Source organism: Tupaia chinensis, unplaced genomic scaffold (genome assembly GCF_000334495.1).
Source record: "Tupaia chinensis unplaced genomic scaffold, TupChi_1.0 Scaffold144138_1, whole genome shotgun sequence".
NCBI classification, from domain to species: domain Eukaryota; kingdom Metazoa; phylum Chordata; class Mammalia; order Scandentia; family Tupaiidae; genus Tupaia; species Tupaia belangeri.
The window spans coordinates 147,131-161,660 of record NW_006203993.1 but is presented as its reverse complement, the minus strand read 5'-3'; the positions used below and the strand labels follow the sequence as shown (position 1 = coordinate 161,660).

Genomic DNA, 14,530 nt, shown 5'->3' with positions numbered 1-14,530 from the left:
TGCCTGGCATGCTTTTCAAGCTGTCATGTTCCTAAAGGTAACATAAATCCAATTCTTATAATAGGACTCATAACAACTTATGACTTCAGAACGGAATTTCATCTGACCTTGGTAGTGAGCCCTAAAGAGTTTTCATTTCCATCTGGCCTCTACCCAACATCTCTTTAGTGGGTAGAAGAATGCTAAGAACACATTTAGGAAGCTGTCCCACTTAAGCAAAGCTTTCCAGTAGACTTTTTTTGTTTCCTTTAAGGTTTTTGCTATAGGGCATACGCATTCTCCAGAGAGAGGTAAAGTGAGAAATCACCTTCTAAGAGAGATTGACCACACATGCAGTCCCGTCTCCTCTCACAATTCTGGGCACACATGCACATGTGCCTGGCATGCTTTTCAAGCTGTCAGGTCCAGGACATGAACTGTGGTTAGCCATGTAGAAGTCTGGCACCTTAACCGGTGCACCCCGCAGTGGCCTTCCCAGTAGATTTTTACTTGATGCAAATGATCATCTCTGATCTTTCCCATTTCGTAAATCTGAGTGTCTCCATGGGGTTCTTTTGGGTAGGTCCCATCTGTTTCAGCCTACCAAAGTGCCTGGTCCATCTGCGTAAACCCTCCTGTAAGGAATCAGGCTGCCAGAGCCAAACACAGGGCAATGCTACTCGGGACCCAAACACTCTGAAGTATGATTGCATTTCTTAAATGATGCTGTCACTATTCCTGTATTTTAAGCCAGATCTAGTGAAATGGTAGGTTAAATATTGGTTTCTGTCAAACATAGCATCTTTACTTCCTCTTATTATTTTCAACTTAAAAATGCTGAACACAGAAATTCTTTGATAATGTGGTTATTTCTACAAAATGAGGAAGAACAGAATGAGTAAGATGAGGAAAAAAATAAGGGAATGGAAAGCGGTCATCTACTATGACATTTGCTTTTATCAGAAGTAATCTAGGATCAGCAGTTAGCGTAATGGCTATGTCGCTGGACTCCCACATAGTCGACTGCTGTTCACGTCCTGGACCTGGTGGCTTAAAAGTCATACCAGGCGCATGTGCATGCATGCCCAAGATCCCGAGAGGAGAATGGATGAGAAGGGATTGCGGCATGGCCATCCCCCCTGGGGGATGATTTCTCGCTTTCTGTCTCTCTGTTTCTCTCTGTCTTTCTGGCGAGTGCACACGCCCTATTAGCGAAAACCTCCCCCCCACCAAAAAAAAGAAGTAATCTAAAAAGCATTAAGTTTAAACATACAAACACTGTTGGAAGAGTGCCAAGGTCACCAATATATTAAATGGAGGATAAGGGGGATTAGAACCACTGAAGACCTTCTGCCCAGACTTCGCCCTCCTGCCCCCCAGATCTAGCCAGGAGCCAGAACAAGCCATCAACAGCCATCTATATCTGAGTTCCGAGCAGCCTCACTCAGGGATTAGGACCACTGAGGACCTTCTGCCCAGGCTTCACCCTCCTGCCCCCAGATTTAGTCAGGAGCCAGATTAGAGCACTCTATTTATTCTGTCTCTCTCTGCCTCTTTCTCTATTTAAAATTAAAAAATAAAATAAAATAAAAACCCTTGGCTCTCTCTGACTCTTTTATCTTGCTAATTCTTACCGATCCCCTCGCCTTCATAGTACAAGCCAATCACCAGCCATCTGTATCTGAGTTCTGCGTGGCACAAGTGTGCTGCATAGTTTTCATTTTTTGATTAAAAATTCTTTTTTAAAGTTATTTTTGTTTAGTTTTCTCTCTCTCTTTTGTCCCCCCCCCTCTTTTGGCCCCCCCCCCCGTTTTTTTAATTTTAATCTTTCTCACTTCTCTGCTCAGCCTCCACACACTGAGTTTCTAGACAGGTCTAGGTGCTCAGTAACCAAATATCTGAATACTTCTAGGGTCAGATTAATCCTCAATTTCCATTGACTCTGCTGCACAAAGAGAGAAAAGTCCTTTTTAGAGATTGTAGGTCACCTCCTTCCACATGCCCCTGAATGCTCAGATTTAATTCCGAAAACTAAGAAAAAGTGCATAATCCATCAGATGACCAGAAACCACCGCAGAGGCACAAGAAATATGAGAAAACAAGAAAATATCTCTCCCCTAAGGGAAAAGAATAACTCCTCATCCTCCGCAGATAATACAAGGCAACTCATGGAAATGTTAGATACTAGATACCATTAAACGTCCAGATGTCTGGAAAATTGGTATTCCAGAAGATGAAGAAAATAATAAGGGCATTGATAAGCTAGTCCATGAAATCCTGGAAGAAAACGCTCCAAACGTAGAGAGGCACTCAAATATCCATACCCAAAAATACAAAGGACTCCACATAGAATTGACTCAAGAAGATCTTCTCCAAGGCACATCAGAGCCAGACTGACCAAAACCACAGAGACAAGATTCTATAATTGGCAGGAGAGAAATGTCAGGTTACTTTCAAAGGATATTCCATCAGACTACCATCGGATCTCTCATCAGAAACAATGCAAGCAAGAAAAGAATGGGAAAACAATATTCAAAGTGTTAAGTGAAAAACAATTTTAACCAAGAATACTATACAAAGATATAGATTATCTTTCATATGGAAAAACAAGACGAAAACATTCTCAGATAAATAAAACCTGAAAGAATTTACCGATATCAGACCAGCTCTCCCAGAAGTGCTGAAGGGAGTGCTATCCCAGGAAAACTAAAGTCAGATACACAGAAATAAGAGTACCAAAACCAACCAAGAAGATGGCCGGCTTAATGGTAGGGACAAGTCAGGAGATGAATGTTAACTTCCAGAGTTTAAATGGAAAGATCAGACCAGAGTAACACTGCAAGTTCAATAGGAGAGAGATTAGTCATAAACTGAACTGGTGAAATAGAGTATTTTGTCTTCAGACTAAAACATTACTAATTTTCTTCTTTGCTTTGATTTCCAGATTTAAGGATTTCCGTCTTCTCTTAAACTGCTGATAGGTTCATCTATCTACTATTTGACCTGAATCCTAACCTTTTTCCTGCTTTAAGTCTTAAGCAAATTTCTCTTAACATTTTGATTTTGATCTATTAAAACTAAAACTGTTTTGGGACCAGCGGGTGGCGCGGTGGTTAAGGTACAGGACACTCCCACATGGCTGACCAAGGTTCGAGTCCTGGTCCTGGTGGCTTGCTTTCTCACTTTTCTTCTTTCTCTCTCTCTCTTTGTCTCTCTCTAGTCAAATGAAAATACATGAATGAATAAATAAAAATTAAAAAAAACCTAAAACTCTTTTTCTTGAAATTAAAAAAATGCATTAAAAAACACCTATTTGATGATTGCAGTAAGCTATATATCCTCAGCTAGGTACTACTTTATAGTATGTCCACTTTACTCCCTGAAGTTTATGCCTAAAGACAGACATGTGTTCATAGATATGTATATATCAGCTGTGCTTGCTACTGAAAGTTTTTAATTAAGATCTTTAGTGAATTAATAAAATGTGAGAAAAAGAAAAAGGCATGGAAAACAACTGTGGATGCCAGAGACAATGTGGGAGGAGGGTGGGAAATGGCTGAGGGTGAGAGGTAGGGAATCAAGGGGAAATAAAAAGCAAAATACATTAAGAAACAAGGAATGGAAAATTATTTGTTGATGATAACATATATGGTAATATCCTTGATTGAGTCAATATGCAGTGTATTCTCGATGGAAAATCTTATTTTGCACACTGTATTGATGTACAATGAATGACTATAAATTAATTAAAATAAAAATAATAAATGGAGGATGAAAAAGCACAATTTTATTTACTTATTTTTTTTGGAGAGAGTTTTGTTATAGGGTGCGTGCACTTGCCAGAGAGACAGAGACAGAAAGTGAGAAATTCCTCCCCACCCTGGGGGGATGGCCACACCACAATCCCTTCTCTCCTATTCTCCTATTGGGATTTTGGGCATGCATGCACATGTGCCTGGTGTGAGTTTAAGCCACCAGGTCCGGAACTCAAACCACAGTCAACTACATGATAGTCCAGCACCATAGCCATTATGCCAACTGCAGGGCCCCCAAAATTCTATTTTTTTTTTCTTTTGTTGGAGAGTTTTTTGCTATAGGGTGTGTGTGCTCACCCGAAAGACGAAGAGAGAGACAGAAAGCAAGAAACCACCCCCAGGGGGGATGGTCATGCCGCAATCCCTTCTCCTCCATTCTTCTCTCAGGATCTTGGGCACGCATGCACATGCTCCTGGTGTGAGTTTAAGCCACCAGGTCTGGGACTTGAACCATAGTCAACTATATGGGAGTTCAGTGACATAGCCATTACACTAACTGCTGGTCCCCCAACACTATTTTTGATAATTAGGTAAAAAGTGTTTTCTGCAAAGATGCCGACAATTGTCCAAGCTAAGCTATGAGGTACACTCCACACCTCGCAAGATCAACATGTACCCTGGGGCCCCACTGGACAGTGCACGTGGATCTCTGACCAACTACACAGCCAGGACATGGAAATCACTTAGCACTGATGAAAACAAGTTTTTCTTTGTTCTCATCCCTTTAGCAGAAAACCAAGATGCTCTTGAGATAAAGGGGTTCTGTGGAAAGATTCACTTTGGGAACAGCACAGCAGGGGATGATGGCTGGTGCTGACATCAACTGAATGCAGTGGGCCCATGACTGCACCTGTCCCAGGCTCTGCATCTGCAGGGCGGGAGGCATGATGTCCACCGCATAGATGCGTGGTGAGGGCCAGTGGGGGTCCAAGAAGAGACAAGCAGCTCAGTAAGGGCTGTTGCTATTAGTAAAATATGACTGAGAAGTCCGGGGGTTAGCTCCGGCTCTCCTATTAATTAAACCTGCGACCCAAGACAAGGCCCTTCACCTCTTTTGACCTTCTGGAAACATTGGGAGGACCTTTGCTGGTCATCCCCTTGAAGGAGGGCTTAGGGTCTCACTGTTACCTCTACCAGGGTTTCACTTACTCTTGCAAACTTATTTTTATTTCCAGATTTCTCTTATAATTCAGGTAGTTTTTCTTTAGATTAGATTGTACCTTATCTTTTCATATATCTAAAAACCTTGGGGGGCTTTGTCTGTATTCAAGATATTATCATGTTTTGTTCTGTTTCTTTCATCACACTTTTCTGTCCTACTGGTTTTCTTGTTAGGTTTTTCCTTCAGCTGGCAACATCTGGGCCGACGACATGAATACATGGAACAGAACTGCAGGGTGGACCCTGCAGTAAGCTTTGGGAATCACTGTTTGAGAGAAAGTTCCCAGAGGAGGCAATAGTAGGTGAAGTCCACGGCTAGGAAGATGCCCTTTGGAGAGGCCTACCTTCATGGTGATGTCTCTTGGCGTAGGACACAGACTCCCCTTCGTGCTGTGCATGGAACTTCTGAATGCACCTCCTCACCAGGTCCTCCCAGCCTGGTTTCATGGCCGCCCTCATGGTGCTAGTATCCAGAGAAGTGATCTTACCTATTAAATAACAGCAGGCATCAGATCTATCTACTTACCAAGAATTCATGGAGATAATAAAACATCTTAGAAGTACACATTCATCTGTTCAGAGCAGGCAGCATGGGCACACGGACTGAGAAGGATGTGCCGTGACAAGAAGTCTCTGCCTCCAGTCTGAAAGCTCCTCACGGCTCTGCCCCAGCAGCAATCACTACTGCCTACTTCCGGTAGTCTGCTCATACACAGGCCTTAAATTTTCAAAAATCTAAGTACTATAAGAAGATTTCTTTGGTCATCTGTGGAAACAAAATTTACCTTGGAGATCCTGGCGAGTGGTGAAACTTTCTGATGAGGGGAGAACTGGTCTTTCCTTCATGGGAACTCTTCTGGCCACACAAATCAAGCAGGACTGCAAATCTTAAATCATACACATTTATGTTTATCAGACTGGGCCTTTTTGAACGATTCCAACAACCTGAGTGTATGTGTGACAGTGCACCCACAGGTCAGTAAGGGGGAGAGTGACAAAACACAATGTGCTCGGAACCCCCCCGCCCCTGGCTTTATGGGGCAGCTGGGATGCAGAGGGCACACCAAGGGAGCCACAGGTGATAAAGGCCATCCACCACACTAGAGAATGATCAGCCTGAAACTGTCTTCACAGTGACGGGAAAGACGATGTATTTTCTCAGCAAATGGGTGATGGTAAAGACCAGCTTAGTTCACGATGAAGCAAAAAAATGAGGAACACTCAACTGTGGTACTCTGCCTAACGAAGTGTCTGTCTTCTGCACTTTAGGTTGAGCATGATAAAGGACTAGGAATACCTTCGACCTACCTATGGATGCCCATACAATGGCAATACCCAAATGGAAACGAAGAACATGGACCACGTCTAGATGGGGATTCAGGGAACAGACCCCCTCAGGACCTGAAACATGGCAGTGTGTGCCAGAACGGCTTCATTACAGCTTTAAAACTTGGCCCTGGACAATTTCTCAACAGCTAGGTGATAAATACCAGGCACCAGCCCTTACCCACTTCAACTGTTTATGCATCAGTGTTCACTTCTGGAGAACAGGGAGAGGTTTTTGGGAACACACAGAGCTCACTTCATGGCCCTTTCAATTGCAAGAATGTTTGACAATAGTTTAACAAGATAAAGTAGTCTCTTTACATCTTCTCGTGTGACTGAATCCTAATTGTCTACTTTTAAATGTGGGAAAGAACTTCTTTTTCTTTATGCTGTGTCATTTATAATATTTTAATTTTTTTACATTACATCTAATCACATATATCTTTACAGTGTATAACATTTTTTTCAGCATGATTATCATGCGTATCAGTCAAAACAAAGACATTACTATTCACATCATCATCATCAAATAGGTTTTCAGATTATTTTTTATTCTCATTATTATTTTTTTTAAACATTCAATCACTATACATCATGAAATACTTCTCAGAGCAGTCCAGTAGAGAATACAATACACGTTAGCATCAACAGGTAATAAGCCATTTCTGTGCTCCAAAAATATCATGCCTCTATTTGTTCTCATGCTGTCCTCCTCTTTCCTCCTGCCCAAGAATTTCTTGAAATATGTGCAATAGCAGGTGGTATCACAAAATAAAATGTAATCACCACTCTCAACAGAATAAAAGCTGAATCTGAGGCACTATGAGATACACATCTTTCTAGCTGCTTTATAGGTTATCAACTCACTTCATCCTAACAACACTAAGCCAGGTACTAGATTATTTCCAACAGCAGAGGAGAACAACGCATGAGGTGTAAGTAACTTGTCCAATGCCACACAAAACACTGGCAGAACCAGGATTTGAACCTGGGCACTCAGGGTTCAGAAATCCTGCTTCATACTGTATTGCCTTAGCATACAGAATGCGATGTTTAAACATAAAGCATAAACTATTCAGTCATCAGAAAAATTATGGTGCATTGCTGCATAGAAAAACATAGAAAGATTTGTCAGACTTTTCCAGCCACCCAATAATAAAGCAGCTTGGCTGTGCCTTTTACATACCGCTCAAAGTATTACCATAAATGGATAAATCAGTAGTACTCTGTAGCATGAAACAGAATGAAATATCTGACATTCAAACCTGGCAACGCTTAATTCTGAAAAACTATGTGTCTTCTCTAATACTTCTTTTGAAAAAATGTGAATGGAAAAAAGATTTACATATTCTAAATAAAAAGTATTAAATAACTAAGCATTTAATACCAACCATGGCACATTCATTCAAACCCTGTTACATTTGAATACTGGGATTAGTAACTTCACTTGATAAACTGAGGCTCAGAGAGATCAAAGAACTTGCCCAAAGACACAGAGCTGGAAAGGGGCTGAATTATAGTTGGCCCATTTGATTACATGGCCCAGGGTGTTTTCCCACACCAGCAGTCCTCAGGCCGTACCCTGTGCTACAATGCAGACTGTACACCTCAGTGCCTCACATTACAGACAGAGACTCTCAGCTGAGCTGCATGGTTTGCCTGCAAGCCAGGAGGTGGACACCACCACAGCATCTCCTTCCAGGGCACAGCCTTACAAGCTCACCCTCTGAGACCCTCACTGTTCCCCACTCTTGTCTCTAGCTCTCTTAAGGATCACTCCAGTATAGCATACTCTGAACCCAGCATCACAGACAAGCTATGGATTCATTATTTCCTTGAAGTATAAGAAAAATGGTGTTTCTACCTGCATGCATCTTCCCAGGGCTGTGGCGCACGGCTTGCATTAGATGCTGAAAGGAGCCTAGGATGCCTCAACCATCACTGGGGCTGCACTAGCAGGGTTGTCACCAGCCACACGCGGCCATTTCATTGTAAACTTAAAGACTCAGTCCCCTGGCTGCAGTACTGACACTTGACACACTCGTGAGCCACACGTGGCCAATGGCTGTGGTAGCAAACACTTATGACATGTCACTTTCATCATCACAAAACTTGTGCTGCACAGGGCTATTCTGGAGACTAAAACATTTATCTAGGATAACTTGTTTTGGTGGGAAAATATTTTCCGAAGATAAATTGCATAAGTTGGTAAAAAAATTTTTTTCAAATGGAATTTATCACAAAAATAGTAAAAAGTAGAAAGAAGAAAGAATTGCCTTTAAATTTTTCTGTGTGCAACACCAATGTTAGATTGTTAAGTGTGAAAGAAGTAGCACAGTTGAATAAATATGAGGGGATGTCAAAATGTTTGTGGAAAATGGAATTAAAGTATGAGTTTATTCTGGTGCAAAGAGAAACAAAATGGAAATCCACTTTCCCTAAACTTACTGAAGACCTCTTGTGCACAGACCTGTGAAAGACAGCTTCTCCTACCTTCTCCTTCTTCTTTGATGGACTTTGGTTGAGAGACAGCAAAGCACTGCATAGTTTCATATTTCTGATGTGCCTCCTGGTTATCGTGCCCTTCCTCTTCTGAATCCGGGAAAGGCTTCACCAGCATCCGACAATTGAAGGTGTGACTGTTCCGCCTCGGAGGTTCACCGGACCAAGATCCCCCATTCACTGAGCAAGGCAAACGCGATCCCACATTACAAAGAAACGAATGCAGATTCGCTGCTACTGAGTTATTAACAATGTTGTAGGAAAAATACGATGATCTTACTTCTGCATAACACTTTATACCTTTCTAAATACTCTCATAATCTTAAGGGGAATATATTATTGGTTACTGTTTTGATATCTTGAGACAATTCTTGAGATCTTCAAAATATCGTCTGCATTTCTTACTCTTCGCACTGACTTTTTCTCTTCAAGTTCAGGACTTGTTTATTACTCAAATACTACAGTTCTCGATTTTCAGGTCTTCCTAAACTGCACTTCTTTGAAACTGAGTCCTACCTACTTGCATTGCAGGTTTAGGTATGTTGCCCTCTGCCCAAAACTTTGTAAGTGGCACCAAGGGTAGCATGCATTAAATTCTTTCAAAAAGATTTGGATTCTACATCGTGAGGAGAGAGAAGGCCATTCAAACTGATAGATCGACACCTCACAACAGAGCCGCATCATCTCCTGCACTACCCAGACCTTTCGCATGCCCCAGCACAAGCATCCCGCCTCTCAGCACACCCAGCCCCACAGGGGGATTCTGCTCCTGCTGCTTCCCTCTCTAACGTCAGGCTGCCTCTAGCTCTCCCTCCAAAGGCTCTCGCACTCTGAGGCAGAAACACTCCCTAATAAATAGATAATCCACTACCCGAGGCCTCCCCCTGTGCCTCCTCTTCCTTTTCTAAAAAGTTACAGACATTTTAGCGCACAGTCTTTAACTTCTGTGCCTGAATTACTCTATTATAGTCCTTTTAAATTGTTTCGCGTGTATTCCTTCAAAAAGACTGAAAAAATCTTTGAAAATATAATGCTGATGTTGTTTCTTTTTCTTTATTCATGATAGGGAGTGTGTGTGCATGTGAATGAGAGAGAAGGGCACCCTCCACATGTGTGGTTACACCTAGCCTGTTAAATCTCGGGCACTCAGGCATGTGTCTGGCATGTCTGAAGTTGACCAGGCTTGGAAATCAAACCATGGTCACCATGTGGAATCCAGCTTCCCTTTGAGCAGTGCATTACCACTGCGCCAGGGAGTCAGCTCCATTTATTTCTTTTCAAGTGAAAACTTACTTCGCATATCTTCTATTTTAGATTCAAAACTAAAAGATGTACATATTAATCAGACAAGTAATAAAAAGACATCGACTTAAAAAAATACATTAGCAAAACCATGGAAGATATAAAATAAGGACAGACCGAGAATTAAAGGGTGTTTATGGATTACCACATCAACTCCCTCATTCTATAAATGAGAAAGTTGATGGTCAAGGAAAGAAAGTAGTTCAATACTAAGTGTGCTAAATGAGACTCCATCACCAGTCTCACTTTGGTATTTGTTCTCTGTTCCCATGTTTTATCTAAAAATATTAAAACCAGCAGGACTATGATGAGGGAATCAAAAACAGATAAGTCATAAGAAAAGCAAAAATACTGCCTACCATCACTAGCTAGAAAATGCTCAGGACATGCAGCGGTCACAGTGAGCCCAACGCTAAGCCTGTGGCTACCAGGCTTCTGAGGAATGGAAAAGGAACAAACACCAGAAAGCCAAAGGTACATATCAACTTAACTGTAAGAATCATTTTAAAATTGTAAATTATTTAAAAATTATGGAAGGATCCACAGCTAGCATTATGTCTTTGCAGAAACTTGAAAGGTTTATTTTACCATCGGCAGTTTTAAAAGGTCACTTACATAATGGAGACTTTATTGAGTAATCAGAGAAAAAAGAATTCTTATTAACTCAGGGTAATAAGTAAATTGAAAGTTAAAAAAAAAAGTACAGGGGTCAACAACAGGTGGCGTAGTGATTAAGGCAATGGACACCCACCCTGCTGACTGCGATTTAAGTTCTAGATCAAGGGACCAGCAGTTAGCATAATAGCTATGTTGCTGGACTCCCATGTAGTCGACCATGGTTCAAGTCCTGGACCTGGTGGCTTAAACTCACGCTGGGTGCGTGTGCGTGCATGCCCAAGATCCCGAGAGGAGAATGGAGGAGAAGGGATTGCGGCGTGGCCAACCCCCCAGGGTGGGGGGCAGGATTTCTCACTTTCTGTCTCTGTCTTTCTGCTGAGCACACACGCTCTACAGCAAAGAAAAAAAAAAAAAAAAAACTAGATCGAGCAGTTTGAAGATCACGTAAAAAAAAAAGAAAAGAACTAGATCGAGCAGTTTGAAGATCACGCTGGGCGTGGGTGGGTGTGTGCCCAAATCCCAGGAGGAGAAGGGATTGTGGCATGGCCAGCCCCCTGGAGAGTGATTTCTCACTTTCCCTTCTCACCATCTCTGTGTCTCTGCTGTGCCCCATGGCAAAAACCTTTTTAAAAAAGTATAATATAAAGTAAGGTAAAGTGCTCTGTAGATAGGTGAATTAATAATAGTGAATTAATAAGTAATGGTCCTTTGAGGAAGTCATAAAATTACTGAAGAGATTTGAAAATATTCATTACTTGAAATAAGAAATCCATTTTCTTATTCACTCACGAGAGAACATAGTAATGGAGTCCCACACAAGTGTCTGTACCACACCAAGGCAAAGCTGGCCCTAATGGAATCAGAACATGACCTTCTATTTACTGTGCTAACAGTAAGGCCAGCTAATATAAACAGGTTTAAGAAAAAGAACAGAAATACTTTCCAACACCGGACTTGACCTTATTCTGTACTAAAATATGCACTTTCTTCCCGTGAAGATGTTCTCAGCATCATCAGCTGAAGTGAGAATGTTAAAAAAGAACCACTTAGAAGTGGGAACAGCGTTCTCTGGAGCAGCAACCAAGGAAGTCCTAGGCTGTGAATCACTTTAGAAAGTGGCCCTTAGTCATCATGGACACTCGTGGCCGGCATCTCCTAAGGAAGATGAAGCCAGCACATCTGAGATGGGGCATGGGCTAAGCAGGCCGCACCTACAGAACCAGTGAGGAGACTGGGAGAGCAAAGGCCCCCTCAGGGCTGCGGACCGAGAGCACTCAGACCTCTATGTGCCACATGCTCCCTAACACTGTATTTTCAGGGTGCATGTGCGCACGCGTGCACACACACACTGCCCTTCCCGCATGTAGGACTCCAAATGAGCTGAATCTCAAACTTCTGATGACCTCTCCATTTTTTAAGAAATACAAAGCAAAACAGGGTCTCACTTGTATCTTGAACCTCTTGCCTCAACCTCCTGAAGTGGTTAGAACCACAGGAGCGTGCTCCCATGCCCAGCATCGCAGGGTGGGCCAGGACTTAAAAAGTACCATAAAGCCTCAGCCAGCTGCAAAGCAGCGTTAACCAGTGGCTGCTGCCCCGGCGAGGCTGACCTACTTTTCAGCTGGTCATGGAAAACGGACAAAACTAAGTTGTCTAGCATTACATAGGGGGAGGCAATGTGTCACCTTTCTATTAAAACAATAAAAATAGAATAGGGTCGAGGTTAGCAGGTGGCACAGAGGTCAAGGTGGCTGGATCCCACATGGCCGACAGTACAGTAAGAGCCCTGGAGTCTCAGATACACCAGGTTGAGCATGCGTGTCCAAAATTCTGAGAGCAGAAGGGATGCAACATGGCCATCTCCCTGGGGAGTGATTTCTCGCTTTCCTTCTCTCTCTCTCGCTCCCTCACTGGTGAGTGCATATGCCCTATAGTAAAAACTAAAAAACAAACAAAGAAAAAACAAACCAATAAAACCAGGGTCAGCCTGTAACCTGGTGGTTTGGATCCTCACATAGCTGATGGTGCAGGGTGAGGCCTGGATCTGGCAGCTTGAAAAACATGCCAGGCATGTGTGTGTGTGTGTGTGTGTGCCAAAAACCCAAAAGGAAGAGATGGGAGGAACTGTGGTGGAGAGGTGCTTTCTCACTTGCTCTTTCACGTGCCCTCTCTCTCTCTCTCTCTCTCTCCAGTGAGTGCATGAGCCCTCCAGCAAAGCTGAAATAAACAGAACAATAGAATTCCATAAAAACACTTGCCATGACGACTTTCCCTCCAAATACTTTTCAACAATTTAAGTAGGATCAAAATGATCATTCATTCAAGATGTCCTTTTCTGCAGATGTCCTTTTCCTGTGATGTTTACGCTTAAAATACAAGCATCTCGAGATAACCGCTCAGTCCCTCTCACCCCCAGCTAGCGTGCACGGTCTTTTACTCACTCTATCCAAGGCAATGTACAGTGTGTGTGAGAGCCAGGGGTTGGGGAGAACCCAGCGGGTGTCATTTACCTATAGACTTTGGCAGCAGGTTTTTGACAAATTCATTGTGGTCCCCAACATGCAGGATGCTATATACACTTTTGTTCATCAGCTCTTCTTGGTTATACCTTAGATACTGTGTCACATTCTCTGACACAAACACAACGTTGCCTTCCAAGTTCACCACGAAGAAGAACCCATCAAGGGCCTAAAGAAAAAGGCACAAATTGCATTAGAAAGAATTTTAAAAATCCTAAAACCCTGTGCAGTGGTCAAGAAGGGAATGAGCCCATTAAGGAAAACACGTAATTCATACATGGACAGGAAAGAGATCTCTCTTGCCACGCTAAGTTTCAGAAACAATGATCACATTTCCTCTTACTGAAACAAGAATGATTTCATCTCAGTAAGTGGAAGAGAGCCTAGACCAGGGTTTCTTGTCATAATCTAAATGACAAACACTAACTCAGTTAATCAGGAGATAATTACTGTCAAGTAGAAGTGTACAGGTGTTTATCTGTAATTTCAAAATGAGACTGGTATACTTCATAAGACCAAGAACAACTCTGATGTTACCAGTGCAACACACAGGAATTCTGTCCTATAGTGTTCCTGGGATGCAAGGAGGACTGGTAACTTTTCCTCAGTTTAAGGATAAATGCCAGGAACTCCCCAAAAGTTGCTACTTCTGAAAAAATCACAAGCGACCTCAGACTTCGGTAGAAAGGTTGGTCTGATACTGCTTGGTGTACATGGGAAAGGGTCTGGAGGTGCCTCGGATGAGGCACGGTCTGTTGTTGAGACATGTCCTCCAGATTAAGATGCAGGTTCCAAGCTACCTAAGTCATAGTGGCATGGGTCCATCTCTCATTCTTTGTGGTCATCCCAATCCAGATTCGGAAAGGAGATGAAGAATCTAGGATTTCAGGAAGTAAAGATGATGACAATGGCCACTGAACAGGTTTCCTCTGTCTTGAACACATTTGGTCACTTTAGTAATTGCACCTCTAGAAAGAGCAAATGGTTCATCTTTCTCAACTTATGGAGAAGGAAACTGAGGCTCAAAGTGATTACGTGACTGCCCGAGACCATCGGTCACGCTGCAATCCAGAAATCCCTGACCCGAGCTCATGCTTCTCCCCAGGAGTGCTCTGCCCAGAACTTTCCCCAGGCTGTGTTCCCGGCGAGCACACGTGGCAGGGCAAAGGCTGGTACAGGCAGTTGCTCGTGGCTCCATCTCCCCAAATTCCCTTTGATCCTTGCTCGCTAGAGCTCTGTTTATAGGTCACGTGAGTGATGAGGACCAGAAAAGGCTTGATGATCAGTCACACCGAGGGCCAGGGCTAT

General features: G+C 42.7%; 1 protein-coding gene across 7 annotated transcripts in view; it reads right to left on the bottom strand.

Annotated features, from left to right (window-relative positions):
- Positions 1-14,530, bottom strand: part of NCOA2 (nuclear receptor coactivator 2) — a 214,212-nt gene that overhangs the window by 56,991 nt on the left and 142,691 nt on the right. For all 7 annotated transcript variants that reach the window (XM_006165992.3, XM_027767271.1, XM_006165995.3 and 4 more), the window contains 4 exons: positions 13,214-13,391; positions 8,775-8,963; positions 5,741-5,842; positions 5,300-5,443 (listed from right to left, as the gene is read on the bottom strand). In XM_006165992.3, the coding sequence (XP_006166054.1) occupies positions 5,300-5,443; positions 5,741-5,842; positions 8,775-8,963; positions 13,214-13,391 (613 nt within the window). The remainder of the gene's footprint in view (positions 1-5,299; positions 5,444-5,740; positions 5,843-8,774; positions 8,964-13,213; positions 13,392-14,530) is intronic.